Genomic DNA, 17,699 nt, shown 5'->3' on the forward strand with positions numbered 1-17,699 from the left:
ACAAAACGTAACTCGTCAAAATTCGTGTGGTCATATACAGTTAGTTGTAAACCAGAAATTCATAAACACAAACATCTCATTAGACTTGCATTAAACATTAAAATGTATTCCATATATATGGAGAGATAATGTGGATCTACTGGTTTAGTATAGCGTTACATTTCTGTGGCGTGTCAAATCCTATAATAAGGTCACGCCCATTTAACAAAGGGGTATAACTCGTACGTGACTTACTCTTCATCTAAAGAGACCAAAAGCAGACACTCGTTATTCCAGCTAATGTCAATAGCGTATATAAGACTTGGATCCGTTAATCGAGTCATTTTCCCAACATGGCACAGCAAGGCCAAGGAGGAACGTTATCTGCTCTTTATGCCGATTTAAACCGATTTGGACAGAAACAAGAGTATGAAAGAGCCATTAAGGCTGCGAATAAAAGTAAGTTTCACAAACTATGGCTTTCGTTTCAACGGAAGTCGACTGCGTGTTTTCACAAGAGCTCGGTTTGATGGCCGGTACTTCCTATGGTAATCAACATATGCCATATGGTTAGTCAGGTGTAAACAGTCAAATTTTGTGAATTCAACAAGGCAGTTGCTGTTGATGTAGGAAATGTACATTTCTGTGTGTGTTTTCCTGAACTATAAGATTAAATGAGATTCTTACTCCCTAAACAAACAGAATGTAGGTAATTCGGCAGATTTGTTGAGTGAGCACGCCCCACCAAAGCAACAAATAACCAGTCACAATCAGTACTTGTCAAATATTCATTAATCATACTAATAGATTATTTGAGAAGTGTGTTTATTCATACGACACACCTTCATGTAAGAAAGTTTGCCAATTCTGAAATTGTATCAGCTTGATGAAAATGGTAAGTAAAAGTGATATCATTCAACTGCTTAACTTCAGCTGAATCACTTATCACAGTATGTTTCCCAGAAGCTTTTCTCACCTTGATCTAGGGTAAATGATAAATCCATTAAGATCAGTAAAAAAGTTGAAAAATCTCTCCCACATCTGCGAACATTTCTAAACATGCTAAATGCCACTAAAAGAGATTTCTAGTGATATACATTGATATATTGTTGTATTTGGTGTATTCATTCTATACAACTTGTGACCCATGAAGGTCCAGGGTAGAATAGGCCTTCAGCAACCCATACTTGCTATAAAAGGCGACTGTGCTTATCGTAAGAGGTGACTATCTGGATCTGGTGGTGAGGCTCGCTGACTTGGTTGTCATCAGTTCCCAATTATGCCGATAGATGCTTACGCTTTTGCTCACTGAATTGTTCAGAGGCGATTATTTACAAACTGGGGGCATATCCTATATGAATATAGCTGGGATATTGCTGAATGTGGCATGAAACTAAACTCACTCAATACACATTTAAGGCAGTCATTGTCAAGTCTGTAAAATCTGTTGAATTGAATGATACGTTCATTTGATCTTTGTTGTATCATGTGTTGTACAGTTCTTCAGCAGAATCCAGAAGAGGAAGAGGCATTTCAGTGCAAAGTGGTCAGTTTTATTCTTCTGGATCGCTTCGATGAAGCTCTGACTGCCATACACAAGGACAAGAAACTGCAGTTGTGAGTCTTGTATAGAGGCTCATTGTTTGGTAAAATGGAACTCACATATTTAAGAATGGCATCTTTTGTTGAAACCAAGCGACATACAAATATTCAAAACAATTTAAAACATGTGATTCCTTTGTTTGCTTTCTATTCTCTGACCTCATGATAAGCTCATGACCACGTGACATGACCTGAACATATCACAAAACCCGTTGTTACGGAATGAAATCTGTATGGTTTGAGGGTTGTATTAAGTTTGTAGTGCATTCTAGACACTAAATTTAAAACTAGGTTTATTTTTGATTTTGGGAAAGGAATTGTTTCCTTGATTACCATGAATGTCGTTAGAATTTATGTTGAAGCATCGTTTTAAAGAAGTTGTTTATCCATAAACATGATGAAAAAGTCATCATCATTCTTTATTCGTATCTTATTTTGAACATTTTACATGTGATATTAGACATTCTTCAGGGCAAGTGTAAACATTTTATTCATTGATTCATGACCATGTTCTACCATGTCCTATAGGCTGTGGTGTAGATTATTTTGGAAAATAACAATGACATTCACTGAAGAATGTATCTTCAACAGGAATCTGAAGTTTGAGAAAGCCTATTGCGAGTACCGCCTAAACCGCACCCATGAAGCATTGACTACCCTCCGCTCCATCACCAACCCAGACAGTCGCAGCAAGGAGCTCCTTGCACAAGTTGTAAGTAACAGACCCATTGACCTAGAGGAGGTCAGCCATTTGTATTTGCTGGAACCAACCTACTTCTAATAGTTTCATTTGTCTTCATCATAATGTTCAAGGTAGTTGGTATTATTTTGATATACAGACAGTCATCACAACCTGGGTGGCGCTTTTATTAATGAATGGGTTTAGCTTTACATTACACTCGGCAGTATTCCAGCTTTATGGCCAAAGTCTGTAATTAATCAACTGTGGTCTAGATGATCCAGTGATTAACATCATGAGCACTGATCTGCATAATTAGGATACAATGATGTGTCAATCATGTCAGCAAGTCTGACCACCTGATCCTGTTAGTTGCCTCCTAGTACAAGTGTGGGTTACTGAAGATCAGGTCTGACCAAGATCTTCATGGGTGCGTCTTGCATCAACTACAAGGTCACGGCCTCATCATTGGTATTTGTTATGGGACATCACCACAAAATTTTCTTCGGAAAATAACGGTACAAATATAACTTTACAGGGATATTATCATGATAAATTCTGATTTATGGCATTGAATTTTATTGGTGTTAATACTGTCAGACACTCCTCTACCTACCCTAAGTACTCTAAATACCAGAAACGAAATTAAAGCAGAAATCATAATTTGGACATTATGCATTACTTTGTCTGTTCTGATGATATGTGACGCCATCATGTCGAACATGATTATTGTTTAACCAGGTGTGTTCCATAGTACCACTGTGATAAGTAGTAACCATAATGGATGTATGGTCCAAGTTTAATGTATGTTGGCTGAATTAGGGATTGGTTAGAAAGGCATTATGGTGTGACTGATTTAGATGTTGGTGTCACTATGACAACAGATGTGATGATTGTTGATCTTCTTCAGCTGTATCGCCTTGAGGAGTATGAGGAGTGTTACGACCTCTACAGAGATATCGTCAAGAACTCGCAGGTTTGTAGGTCACTTGTCATCACAACCATTTCGGATAATGGCTCTGTAACATTTTTTTGTATATTTGTATGTGTAATATATGTAATTTGTGCCAGCATTGTAGTTCATGACATTACCAAGGAACCATATGCTGAACATGACTTTATTTGTCACTTGTAAATTGTAATGGTCATGGGGTTGGCCCATCCTTGATATCTCAAGTTTATATGTACCGATAGGTCTCTGCTGGGTGCATCTATAACTCAGCCCAATGATTTAAATACATCCCTAGGTTAGCTTTTCAGCTAGTCACTGAATCACATGTCTACACTGGGAAGTTAAGTGATCACACATCTCACTTTCCCTTTTTGAATTACCTAACCGTTTAAACTTGGCAGCACAACATGCAGAGATTCTCTGAAAGAAGGAATTCTTGCATATATATATTTTTTAAAGTTTCAGACCTGTCAGTTTGTCTGTTTGATAACCCCACAAATCTAAGTTGCACTGCGAACAAACCTTCACAGCTGCGACCACTCTGTTTGTTGACCCTGGCAAGCTCGGTTGTAACAACCGCTTAGCTGATTGTCTGTTGTGAGAATATGCAGCCAGCAAAGGGAGGCAATAAACCCATAGATGCATCCAAGGCATGGTGGTGATTGATCGGAACATGTGCCCTGGAGATATTGAGGATGGGGTTGGCCCAGTGATAAAAGTTTTGACAGACTTATCTCTGTGGGGTTAAATCCATTATGCAGCCAGATTATTATAATCCTTGTGTAGTTAAGTCATGGTGTGCTTGGTTTGACATAGTCATAAATTTCTTCATCTGCGAACATTGACACGAAATGTCCAACACACACGCTTACCCTTTGGGACCTAAATATTTCCCATAATGTATAAATTTTCTCTGCACATTAATCATCTGACAAGTTCAAGTTACTTTGTTGTCAGTGTTTTAAATGATAGCTGAAATAAGCAAAACTCTCATCTTATGTCACTGATTTTATTTTTACAAGATACTTGTCGTTGCCTGGTGATGTTGAAAAAAGTGGTTAACTTGACCACAAGTTCATAGCAACATCGGTAATGCCATTGGTCATTGTTATACCTCATCTTAACAATACATAATGATGTTCTTGTTGTGTCAAAGCATAGTATGAAGTAACATGTGCTTGTCATTCTTCATCACGGTACTACTTTGTGTAGCATCACAAGGAATTTACCATTTTCAGAATTGAGTTGCTGGCATGAGAGGGTGTATGTTTCAGGACATTAAGTTTTTATTCTACTATGAACTTTGAAAGTGTGTACATGTACACATGATCTCCCGCTTGACCTGGCAGTAACACTGACCTATCTCATTCCAGGATGACTTCGATGACGAGAGACAGACCAACCTCGCTGCTGTTGTGGCAGCGCTGCAGATGTGGGACGGCGTTGATGTTGTGAGTAGTGTTTGTGTATTGCAACATTATTGTATCAGGATATTGTAAATGTAGATGGTGTATCGCCACAGATACATAGAGGATACTAAACGACCTTCCATGTAATACCATTTTTATTAAATGAGTTAATGATTTGGTATCAAATGAGCAAAAACTGGTTTGATACTAAGTCTTTAATGAGTTTTAAAAAAATGATATTTCACGGAAGTGAGTTTAGTATTCTGTTTATTACTTGCCAACATAAATTGACAGAAACTGCCGCGAAATTCCCTAGTGTGAGGACTCTCAGGTTTCCGCGAGTCAAGCAAGGTCTAGTGAAATTGCGACATCCTCATTAGCATTGTGACGTCACAACTTTGAACCATTTTGATGTCATGCATCAAGCAGTATTACACTAGTGCAATATTGCCGTAAAAATATTACACTGCAGTATCTCCAACGGGTGAGTAATAAAGCCGCATTACTGCAATGTCAAAGTTATTGTATCAGGATATTGTAAATGTTGATGGTGTATCGCCACAGATACAGCCGTTTTACTGCAATGTCAACGTTATTGTATCAGGATATTGTAAATGTTGATGGTGTATCTCCACAGATACATCCATATTACAGTAATGTCAGCGTTTACGTTTATTCATACTTCCTTTGCTAACATGAGATTTTAACATTTTTATGTTTGTCATGGCTTGTCGTGATACGAAGTATGGTCAGTCCATTTAGCAGGAATGATTTAAATGTAGATCAGTCACTCTAGAGCTTCTGAATCCAAGGAGAAAATTTTTGGGGGGTGCGAGGTCCTGCTGCTATCAGCGTCAAGTACCCAAATCTGTGTCTGTTGGGCTATCAATATTCAGAATTTTGCGTCCCGTAAAATTGGTAAACAAAGCTGTGCTTCCACTTTCCTATCTGCTTTCTAAGCTAACACATGATTGGATCAATTTGGTCAGTGCAGCCGGTAAGAGTCCCCATTTAGACATACATCAGTAAATGCAGATGGAGGCGCAAATGGCGAAAGTTTCTTTCAGCGGTTAATCTACCGAAATGTGGTGAAAATTTTTACCCATCATCAAGAATCGTTAATTAGTGATGCCGATAAAGAAGTGAGGAATAATTTCAGGGGAAATGGCTTGAAGAAAGTAACTGTCAAAATGAAAATCTGAAAAAACTTCAAGGAAATAGCAGAAGGGTTGGTGAACTTTGTAAAGCAGGGATGGCAATTTTTCACGAATTAATATGCAAATCTGATTTCCCTCTGAAATAATTTTCACCTGATGCCATCCCTGATCTTATGATTTGTATCCTAAGTATGATATGATACCAGGAGATGCAGACTGGACATGCCCATCACTCACTGACTGTGCAATGTGGGTAATTAGTAGAAAATACAAGCTAGACTGAATTCTGCATGAGTGATCTGTTCTATTGAGATGCGTTCTGTACAATCCAGGTTTGTTGTGTGCAGTACATGTGTGTTGTGTGCAGTCCAGATGTGTTCTGTACAATGCATATGTAATCTGTAATACCGATGTGTTGTGTGCAATCCAGGAGTGTTTTGTGTAATGCAGATGTGTTCTGTTTTATGGGGGCGTGTTCTCTGCAATCCAGGTGTGTGCTATACAATCCAGGTGTGTGCTGTGCAATACAGGTGTGTTATGCACAGTCCTTGTGTTCCATGCAATCCAGTTATGTTTTGTGCAAAAGAAGTGTTTCACGTGCAATACATGTGTTCTTTGAAACAAAGGTGTGTTCTGTGCAATCCAGGTGTTTTCTGTTCAATACAGGAGTGTTCTGAAGCCCTCAGGTATATTTTGTTGCCTGCAGGTGTGTTCTGTCCATTATGCTAAGTGTCTGTTGTTTTAGGATGACCCTGGTTTGGAGGGTTCCTATGAGATCAGCTACAACAGCGCATGTTACTACATCGGCCGAGGCGATTACAAAACAGCTGAGGAGAAACTCCGCAGTGCTGAAGGTGGGTGCAAGTTAACAGCTTAGATCTGATATTAAAACAAAGGTCCAAGTAACCCCTGATAAAGGCACAGAAGATCTGATGTTGAATGAATGACTTTCTGGATGACAATATCAGGCTTCCTTGATTACAGGTACAGTCGTCTGGTCTAGATCTGTACAGGTTTGAGTAATGCTGACTGTGTTGTTAACACTTCACTGTAGGGTTGTCTAGTACCTTCTGTGCTCACTTTGTGGCACTGGTGATATTCATGTTGAGATGTGTTCCGCAGTTGCGTTAAAGAATGATCCCGAATTGGCAGAAGATGAACTGGAAGAGGAGCTGGCAATCATTAGGTAAGTAATTGTGACAGTGATGCCTTAGTCATGTCTGGGCCTTAGTCCCTTTTGAGATATGTCTCGTCGACTTTACTTCCTATAATCACTTATCAGTTCATCATCTTACTTTCAAGATATGTCAGTTGGAAAATTGTCCTTATTCTAATTAGTGGGGTGGCCTCGTGGTTACGGTCTTTTCTTGTCACATCGAGCATGTTCTATTCCCCACATGGGCACAATGAGTGAAACCCATTCTTGGTGTGCCCACCATGATATTGCTGGAATCTTGTTGAAGGGGGAGTGTAAAACAAAACTTATTAGTATTAAATATTCTGACCTTGTAGAGTGCAGCTGGCATACGTGCTGCAGCAACTCCACCGAAACACCGAGGCCAACAAGTTGTATAACCAGGTCCTGAGGAACAAACCTTCTGACATTGGCCTGGTGGCAGTGGCCTCCAACAACATGGTCACTCTGAACAAGGTGAGCAGACGTCACCTCCAGCGCTGGCTTCACACACATGCTAGTAGTGCTCGGTTATGTCAGTGCCATGTGAGAGAAATTCAGAGGGGTCACCTTGTGAACCATGACACAGGGTTTGTTGAGGGTTTGTTGAGGGTTTGTAAATGTCTCATCACCTATGAATGCATCTTCATCCTGATACCTCAAGGAGATTTCAGGGTAGAACAACAAACTTAGCTTCATATTTTTTTAATGTATATGCAGGACCAGAACGTGTTCGACTCGAAGAGGAAGATGAAGGCTGCCACAGGAGACAGTTTGAAGCACAAGCTGACGTCCAACCAGAAGACAAACATCCAGCTGAACCAGTGTCTGCTTCACTTGTACTCCAACCAGGTGACTTACCTTTTCCCCTTGGGACTCTACAGTAATAGTGAGCAGTTGGGGGTGTCTGGAATAACAGCCAAACCTGGAGGGGTCTCTAAACTTAGCTGAATGTTTCTAGACTAAGAGGTAAACTTGTAGGGCTTTAATAACCAACTGCCTGCAGATTCACTGGCTCAGCTTCGGCCTGCAGATTCACTGTCATCATTAGTTAACTATTTTGAAGTACAGTCGAACCCCGTTTACTTGGACACCACATATCCGGAAACCCCGCCTTCCGGACGATTTATATGTGAAACGAAACTTACGTTCATTAATTGTACTTGCTTAACCGGACCCTAGATGGCGAATTTCCAAACCTTTCCCTTAGATTTCCATTGAAAAATTATCCAGTTACCCGGACGGAGAGACCTGTGCAATGTGCATGTGTATGTGTCACGTCAATACCGTTTACCGCACGACTATGAGATTCCATTCTTAATCTATCGGAAGGCATTTGGTGTGAATTGATTAATTAGCCATCAAAACACTAGGGACACATGTCACTCCTGTTGTTCATTAGGATTTGGCATGTGAGAGAACATCTCATCAGTAACGAAAACACATGTTAACTAGGATTAAGGTAAACTACCATGTAATTGTACTGTAGATAATACTTATAAATTGACCCCTGCTATCTGTCGTGATACAAGTTAAAAATAGCCTCCCACATGATCTATGTCATGTGATCCAGTCTGGAAGTATTTGTTGACATGAGGACATTATGGTAGTTGGATTGTTACAATGTTGGGGCAGTAGGGTAGCCTATTGGTTGAAGTGTTGGCTAGTCACACTGAAGACCTGGGTTCAAATCCCAACTTGGGCACAATGTGTGAAGCCCATTTCTTTTGTGCCCTGCCTTGATGTTGCTGGAATATAGCTAGAAGCAGCATAAAACCATACTCAGTCAGTCAGTTGAAATGTTGATGATTGTTAAAAACCAGTTGTTGGTGAGTTACGTGATGTGTCATGAGTTACCTCCCTTGAACACAACTGACAAAATCTGTCTTTGAACGTTTCAGGGAGATTTGTGTCACAATCTGGCAAATAAGCTGATGTCGCAGTATCCGGACATTGACACCCCAGTGCTGATACAGGCTGCACAGTATGTCAAGGACAAGGACGTTAAGAAAGCTGTTGCTTGTCTGCAGGTATGCCAACTAACAAGTGTCCAAGCGACAACTGAAAATCATTGAAACTTTTTAATGTGTAGATTTGAAACAGATCCTGTAAAGTGCTGGATTAGTGTGTGGAGCATAAACACAGGTCAGTGATATTTCCCTACACAGTGTTCTAACTGATGTTTCCGTACATGATGTCCTGATATTTCCTTACAGTGTCTTAACTGATATTGCCCTACACGATGTACTAACTGATATTAGCCTACATGATGTACTAACCGATATTTCCCTACCAGATATCCTGAGAGATATTTCCCTACATGATGTCTAGATTTCCTCATGAGATGACCTAACTCATGTTTGTGTTGCAGACGTACGTCAAGTCTCACCCAGACCAGTGCTTCAGTATTCAGCTGGTAATTGCCCAGCTGTACCTGAGTCAGGGTGCTGTGTACCAGGCGTGTGATGCCCTCAAGACTCTTGGAGACATTACCTACAGACCAGGCATAGTTAGTACTCCTGTCATATACATGAACATACACCTGTCATATACATAAATGCATAAAGGTCCAATTTCTGCCTATCCAGCTAGCAAGCAATGCTGGATCCAAAGGATTGGATGGCCATACTCTGTGACTTGGTTAATTTATTTACTTGCACCCTGATGATGTAGACTGTTGTTCATGATATTGATCGCTGGATTTTCTGGTCCCCTCTCAGATGTTTACATCCTTTTGTCTTTTACGTGTGTCATTAAACAACTAACAAAGAACCTAATCAGTAAAAGATATTTTCTGTTTTATGTATTTAAGATTAACATATACCTGGAAACCAGTAGATTAACTGTCCTAGTTTTTACCCAAGCCTTTATCATGTTGGCCATGCTTTGGACAGGTTCATTGTAAGTCATGTCATTCATGACTTCCAGCCTAAAGTATACATGTGACAATCGTGTAAGTGGTACATGTTGCGACATGGTGTTTTAGGTGTCCGCTCTGGTGACGTTGTACCTCAGTCAGGAAGACAAGGATGCTGCCTCCGAGGTCCTCATCAAGGCTGTAGCTTGGTACAAGAAAAATGAGGTCAGTTGTCCAAGGTGACCTTGGCCTTCAGAGTCCATCATGACACCTTCCGATATGGTCATTTCGTGTTTCTAGTAAAACTGGATGCAGTATTATAACTTTTGAAAAATGTGCAAAATAAAAGAAATGTTGAAAATTTACTAAGCTTTCGTTTGTATTGTTTTACATGACAGACTATTTATGGAAATTGAATCCATAAATTACAAAAGTTGGACTTGAACATATAGAAGGTCTACTCTAAAAACTAGACATTACACCTGTGTCACTGGGTGTAGTTAAACAATGTCACTCATGTGAGACTGAAGTCTTTATGCCCTTGTTTGTTCAAGAGTATATCACATCCTCTTTTTCATAAAGAGTTTGAGATGAAAGTCAGGCTGAAAATATAGCTTCAAATTATATTCAGCTGTAAAATATTTTGTTACAGCTGTCATCACGGCATCAGTGTGAACACTGAAATTGCTGACACTATTGATTTCCAACTAATGATTTTACAGTTCTTGGATACATTTTAATGTCTTTCTCACATTGCTCTAATTGATATATTAGCTTTTATTTACAGTTGTTTAAAGGAAAGAGAAGTAAGTTAGTTTATTCTGTGCTTGATGAGATATATGCTAAGAGGTAGAGATACTGACAAAGAACAAAGTGTACACTGAATGGATAATCAACATTGTGTTATAATGCCAGCTAACGCCTCCTTGCAGCCCAAGTCAGCTGACCTCTTGACCTTGACCCGAGCTGCCTCCAACTTCGAACTGAAAAATGGCAATGCTGAGCAGGCAGCCAAGATGTTGGAGGATCTTCGCAAGTAAGTCATGATCTGATAGGTTTCAAGAAAGACATGTTGTGCAATGATCACCTAAGGTACAATTAAATGATATTATTGAAATATGTAACTACTTCATTAAAGTTTCTCAGCGCTGTTACTGCAGAAACTGTATCATCAACAAAATAAATTTGCAACAACTCTTGGCTTACAGTAAGTCAAAAATGAGATGGTTGTACATGTACTGAACATACAGTGTGTATGACTTGGTTAATCAAGATGTCTTAGCATTATCACAGTCATAACTCTGTACAGTAACGTAGACCTGCACTATTCCGTGAGTTATCAGTTCTGTTGAACCACATCTGAATCTTAGCACACTAAGACACCTATATAGATGTGTCGACGTCCTCGAACCCAGATGGTTGAACAGCATCTGAAGGCTGGCACGCAGTGTCCAGTGTCAACACCCTTAAAACCAGATAAATACTCACTCTTATTCCTTCTCTGCAGATCAAGTCCGAATGATCCACGTGTGTTGGCACAACTCATCTCTGCATACTCCCAGTTCAATCAGGCCAAGGCTCAACAGTATCCTACCTCACAGCAGTTACTGCCCTTAGTTATTCTGGCATTGAGTCAAAGAGTTGGTGCCCTTAGTTGTTCTTGTGTTGAGTCACAGAGTTATTGCCCTTATTTCTTCCAGCAGTAAGTCACAGAGCTATTGCCTTTAGTTGTTCTGGCAATAAGTCACAGAGCTATTACCCTTAGTTGTTCGGGCAATAAGTCACAGAGCTATTGCCATTAGTTGTTCTAGCAATAAGTCACAGAGCTATTGCCATTAGTTGTTCTGGCAATACGTCACAGAGCTATTACCCTTAGTTGTTCTGGCTTTGAGTCACAGAGCTATTGCCTTTAGTTGTTCTGGCAATAAGTCACAGAGCTATTGCCATTAGTTGTTCTGGCAATCAGTCACAGAGCTTTTGCCCTTAGTTGTTCTGGCAATAAGTCACAGAGCTATTGCCATTAGTTGTTCTGGCAATAAGTCACAGAACTTTTGCCCTTAGTTGTTCTGGCTTTGAGTCACCGAGCTATTGCCTTTAGTTGTTCTGGCAATAAGTCACAGAGCTATTGCCTTTAGTTGTTCTGGCATTGAGTCACTTATTGCCTGATATTGTTCTAAGTAGTTGTGATTCCATATCATGCAGTTGTTATCGTTACAGGAAACGGAGATTAAGAAGGGTTGTTACTGTTCCTTTGTTCATGGAAAGAAAGGATTATCAGTTAAAGTGAAGCAAATATAGCAATTGATAACTGGGTTATCACCATTCCTTGTTGCAGCAGTGTAGGGGTATCCTAGTGGGTATGGCTGTTTCTGGTGTTCCCTGCAGTGATATTCCCAGAATATTGCTGAAGGCAGCATAAACTATACTCATTTACTCACTGCTGCAGCAAAGTATCGCAGAAGTATACCAGGCAAAAAATCGGATGACAGCAAACTGTTAGACAAAATATGTGCCCCTTAACCCATGTCAGAGTGAGCAAAGACTTGCCCCCAGTGGAGGAGATAGCCCAGAGTGTTGATGTTGATGCCTTAGAGGCAGCCTTCAGTACACTCGGACCTAAATACATGAAGAAGACACTCAAGTCTGAGGCATCCCCAGGAGGGTAAGTACTCCCTCTCAAGTTCTGTATTTGGCCTTTTTGCCCGAGTGGTCTTCATTTTGCAGTCTATGGATTATGTCCCTTTGTGGTCTTTATCTTCATTTTTTGTGGTGCCCAGGGTGTTTACATCATTGGATTTCTTCCATTTAGCATGGTACATTATTGTAGGTTCTGTGAGAATGGAATTATAGTGGGGAAGTTGATTTAGGAATAATGTGTGCAAAGGTGAGGAAGGGTTAGGGCAATCATATCGCTCAAGTTGATTGTGAATAGAAGTGATATTTATATACAGTGTTGTACCGAAGTGGGGGTCATATCTTCAGCCACAACACAGGCTAATCACCTGGAAATGAACTGCTATGATGGCTCTTGCTAAACTCATGAACAAACTTATCCACAAACATTTACTACTCCATGATGTGATGGAGTTAATGGTTGTAACGGTAATTACCCTTGACTCTTCAGCACCATATTTGTCTATCTGTAACTCCTATCTCTCCTGCCAGGAGTCTAATTGGTTGGCTAGTTTGTGTTACAACATTTACTTTCTCTCTCAGGTCGGGAGATGCTCTCATAAAGAAGAAGAAGAGAAAGAAGAAGAAGGGTGGGTACAACTTACTTCCCCTCTTCCATGGGGCATACGGACAGTTATCCCACAGGACATTTATCATGAATTGTTGACATGGTTTCTCTGTAATTAATCTGCTTGTTGATGTGTTAACATTTGGGTTGTTTGACAGTTTTAGGTTTTTGTATGAAAATTGTTATTCTCCACTTCAGTGCAAGCAGAGTCACTACACATGGAACTCTCCGTAATGTATTTTATATATTACATACCCTGGTTCAATTCCTGTGATTCTGTGCTGACTTGTCATTTCTCCTGTATCAGGTAAATTGCCAAAGAACATTGATTCCGCTGCTGACCTTGACCCTGAGCGCTGGTTGCCAAAACGCGAGAGGTCATACTACCGTGGGAAAAGGAAAGACAAGAGGAAGGACATTGGTAAGCATGCCCACTTTCCCAACGTGTCGTCATCCACAGGTCCCTGCCAGAGCATGAGGTGTATAAACACGTCTAACTGACAACAAAGATTGGTCACTATGTGAGCTTTTTTATCTGAATGGAAACTTAATCCACAAACAAAGATTGCATGTACTATATCAGAAGAAATTCCACCCTTTACTGGCTAACCACTTGATATTGTGTGGTAGGGTGTTAAAAACACAAATGATTTTCTCCGGTTTTACATGATAAAAGCAGAAGAATTATGTACATTTTGTCTGATCCGAGAATATTACATAGTTGGTCCCTTACTGTACAGAAGAGTTGGAACCACATGTGGATTGTTCTCTCTATGATCTGTTTTCCTGTGTGAGCGGGCACCTGATCGTAGGTTTTCTGAGGAGAATTGACCTGTATCACAAATTGTAGTTTCATAGGAAGAATACCAAAATGCTTGCTTTTCTATTCGATGCTGTGACATGTTCTGTTTTTAAATGGTGGTGAAATGAAAGCCAGACTCTTTTGGGCCATGAACTTAGAATGGTAATGGGTGAAAACTTGATCTCGTCCCTATATGGCTAGAATAATGAAGATGTGAAGTAAAACCCGACTCAGCTCAACCCAAAGGGGTGAACAAATGAATTCAGTGGTTAAGCATGGAGAATGGTTTGTTAGGGTGTCACAGTGGATTGGATTGTCTGGTACTGACTACACACTAGCCTGGAATATGGCTGAATTACATCTCCTTCTTTTTGTCCAGGTAAAGGAACTCAGGGGGCCACATCAGGAGCTGCTGCTGACATGTGAGTACTGCTGAAACTTCAGGGTGGGACAGGTGCTTGGTAGAAGCAGGCAGTCTAGTAGGGTCTAGTAGGGTAGATCTGCTAACAGTCTAGGAGGGTGTCTCCTGACAGATCCGTGTTGACTATGAGGGTGACTCTTGACAGATCTGGGTTGACTGGGAGGCCTGACTGGGAGGGTGACTCTTGACAGATCTGTGTTGACTATGAGGCCTGACTGGGAGGGTGACTCTTGACAGATCTGTGTTGACTAGGAGGTCTGACTAGGAGGGTGACTCTTGACAGATCTGTGTTGACTAGGAGGCCTGACTGGGAGGGTGACTCTTGACAGATCTGTGTTGACTAGGAGGCCTGACTAGGAGGGTGACTCTTGACAGATCTGTGTTGACTTGGAGGCCTGACTGGGAGGGTGACTCTTGACAGATCTGTGTTGACTAGGAGGCCTGACTGGGAGGGTGACTCTTGACAGATCTGTGTTGACTAGGAGGTCTGACTAGGAGGGTGACTCTTGACAGATCTGTGTTGACTAGGAGGCCTGACTGGGAGGGTGACTCTTGACAGATCTGTGTTGACTAGGAGGCCTGACTAGGAGGGTGACTCTTGACAGATCTGTGTTGACTTGGAGGCCTGACTGGGAGGGTGACTCTTGACAGATCTGTGTTGACTTGGAGGCCTGACTGGGAGGGTGACTCTTGACAGATCCGTGTTGACTATGAGGGTGACTCTTGACAGATCTGTGTTGACTAGGAGGTCTGACTAGGAGGGTGACTCTTGACAGATCTGTGTTGACTAGGAGGCCTGACTGGGAGGGTGACTCTTGACAGATCTGTGTTGACTAGGAGGCCTGACTAGGAGAGTGACTCTTGACAGATCTGTGTTGATTAGGAGGCCTGACTAGGAGGGTGACTCTTGACAGATCTGTGTTGACTAGGAGGCCTGACTAGGAGGGTGACTCTTGACAGATCTGTGTTGACTAGGAGGGTGACTCTTGACAGATCTGTGTTGACTAGGAGGGTGACTCTTGACAGATCTGTGTTGACTGGGAGGGTGACTCTTGACAGATCTGTGTTGACTAGGAGGGTGACTCTTGACAGATCTGTGTTGACTGGGAGGGTGACTCTTGACAGATCTGTGTTGACTAGGAGGGTGACTCTTGACAGATCTGTGTTGACTGGGAGGGTGACTCTTGACAGATCTGTGTTGACTAGGAGGGTGACTCTTGACAGATCTGTGTTGACTGGGAGGGTGACTCTTGACAGATCTGTGTTGACTAGGAGGCCTGACTAGGAGGGTGACTCTTGACAGATCTGTGTTGACTAGGAGGCCTGACTGGGAGGGTGACTCTTGACAGATCTGTGTTGACTTGGAGGCCTGACTAGGAGGTGACTTTTGACAGATCTGTGTTGACTGGGAGGGTGACTCTTGACAGATCTGTGTTGACTAGGAGGCCTGACTAGGAGGGTGACTCTTGACAGATCTGTGTTGACTAGGAGGCCTGACTAGGAGGTGACTTTTGACAGATCTGTGTTGACTGGGAGGGTGACTCTTGACAGATCTGTGTTGACTAGGAGGCCTGACTAGGAGGGTGACTCTTGACAGATCTGTGTTGACTAGGAGGCCTGACTGGGAGGGTGACTCTTGACAGATCTGTGTTGACTAGGAGGGTGACTCTTGACAGATCTGTGTTGACTAGGAGGCCTGACTAGGAGGTGACTTTTGACAGATCTGTGTTGACTAGGAGGCCTGACTAGGAGGGTGACTCTTGACAGATCTGTGTTGACTAGGAGGTCTGACTAGGAGGGTGACTCTTGACAGATCTGTGTTGACTAGGAGGCCTGACTGGGAGGGTGACTCTTGACAGATCTGTGTTGACTAGGAGGGTGACTCTTGACAGATCTGTGTTGACTAGGAGGCCTGACTAGGAGGTGACTTTTGACAGATCTGTGTTGACTAGGAGGGTGACTCTTGACAGATCTGTGTTGACTAGGAGGCCTGACTGGGAGGGTGACTCTTGACAGATCTGTGTTGACTAGGAGGCCTGACTGGGAGGGTGACTCTTGACAGATCCGTGTTGACTATGAGGGTGACTCTTGACAGATCTGTGTTGACTAGGAGGTCTGACTAGGAGGGTGACTCTTGACAGATCTGTGTTGACTAGGAGGGTGACTCTTGACAGATCTGTGTTGACTGGGAGGGTGACTCTTGACAGATCTGTGTTGACTAGGAGGGTGACTCTTGACAGATCTGTGTTGACTGGGAGGGTGACTCTTGACAGATCTGTGTTGACTAGGAGGGTGACTCTTGACAGATCTGTGTTGACTAGGAGGGTGACTCTTGACAGATCTGTGTTGACTGGGAGGGTGACTCTTGACAGATCTGTGTTGACTAGGAGGCCTGACTAGGAGGTGACTTTTGACAGATCTGTGTTGACCAGGAGGCCTGACTAGGAGAGTGACTCTTGACAGATCTGTGTTGATTAGGAGGCCATGATCTGGAATCATGACTAGTCTAAATTCTCAGATGCAAATTTTCATACTACATGTCTGGTTCCACAGTTAATTTAGTTACAGAGAAATTAGAGGTGCAGTTTGTAATCAGCAATTCATGCTTTTTTGTCATATTATTTTTTTGACAGTATAGTCAAAATCATGTTAATTTCTAACATGGTTAAAATAAGAGCTAAGTACTGCATCTCCCAACACCAGGCTAAACCATCCACCTGTATGTTTGTGCACCAGGATAATTTTCATTTCCATTCTATGGTGTATAAGACTCACTGCTATGTTCTGTAGGGATATGGGCAAGTCCCCTACCGGCAGTGCTGCTAGTTCCCCCCGGCCTGGTCAACCGACTTCCCCCTCAGCAGGCGCCACAGGGGCTTCAGGGGGCGCTGACGGGCCCAGGCAACAGAAGCCAGCTCAGGCCAACAAGAAGAAGAGGAAGAAGGGAAATCGATGGTAGACAGATGAACTGCCAGATGTTCTGGGGCAATGTAACATGTGGATAAAGTTAAATAAAATGATTATCAAGTACTCTCTTTGTTGTAAACATTTTTGGAGAGAATCCCACTTGATTTGGCATTGTACCCTTGTGCCCACAGGTGTGTCAGCATCATAGCCTCATGCCCACAGGTGCATCAGCATCATAGCCTTGTGTTCACAGGTGTGTCAGTATGGCAGCCTTGTGCCCCTGGTTTTTCACCAACTTGTTGAACACCCAAGACCTGCATCACATTCCTCCAAGAACACTACACGTTGTTGTGATATATACACCTTGTCGTTAATGTGATAAATGTAAATCGCAACATCCATTATTTTTCACTAAGTAAAACTGGGACTTCAGCCTTCTTAGAAATGGTACTTAGAAAAACATATTAAACTGAACTTTATATGGTCTCATCTGAGCGTTCGGTCACAAAGCTATGAACG

The 17,699-nt window shown here is 41.8% G+C and overlaps 1 protein-coding gene across 1 annotated transcript; it reads left to right on the plus strand.

Moving 5' to 3' along the window:
* Positions 1-266: 266 nt before the first annotated feature.
* LOC137266387 (signal recognition particle subunit SRP72-like) lies at positions 267-17,303 on the plus strand. Its single transcript, XM_067801885.1, has 19 exons — positions 267-438; positions 1,479-1,596; positions 2,173-2,293; positions 3,171-3,236; positions 4,586-4,663; positions 6,524-6,632; positions 6,901-6,964; positions 7,291-7,429; positions 7,673-7,804; positions 8,854-8,982; positions 9,324-9,461; positions 9,939-10,034; positions 10,742-10,845; positions 11,317-11,394; positions 12,340-12,471; positions 13,026-13,072; positions 13,358-13,471; positions 14,232-14,274; positions 17,064-17,303. Exons 1-19 carry the CDS (start codon positions 333-335, stop codon positions 17,230-17,232), a joined length of 1,983 nt encoding a protein of 660 aa, XP_067657986.1. The 5' UTR covers positions 267-332; the 3' UTR covers positions 17,233-17,303.
* The last annotated feature ends 396 nt before the right edge of the window (positions 17,304-17,699 follow it).

Source organism: Haliotis asinina, chromosome 15 (genome assembly GCF_037392515.1).
Source record: "Haliotis asinina isolate JCU_RB_2024 chromosome 15, JCU_Hal_asi_v2, whole genome shotgun sequence".
Taxonomy (NCBI): Eukaryota; Metazoa; Mollusca; class Gastropoda; order Lepetellida; family Haliotidae; genus Haliotis; species Haliotis asinina.

What these genes read in the sequence shown, in the direction of transcription:
- LOC137266387 (XM_067801885.1), top strand. Translation starts at nt 333, where the DNA reads ATGGCACAGCAAGGCCAAGGAGGAACGTTATCTGCTCTTTATGCCGAT. An exon ending in ACATGGTCACTCTGAACAAG is followed by an intron (nt 7,430 to 7,672) that starts GTGAGCAGACGT and finishes ATGTATATGCAG; the next exon opens with GACCAGAACGTGTTCGACTC. An exon ending in GAAGAGAAAGAAGAAGAAGG is followed by an intron (nt 13,073 to 13,357) that starts GTGGGTACAACT and finishes CTCCTGTATCAG; the next exon opens with GTAAATTGCCAAAGAACATT.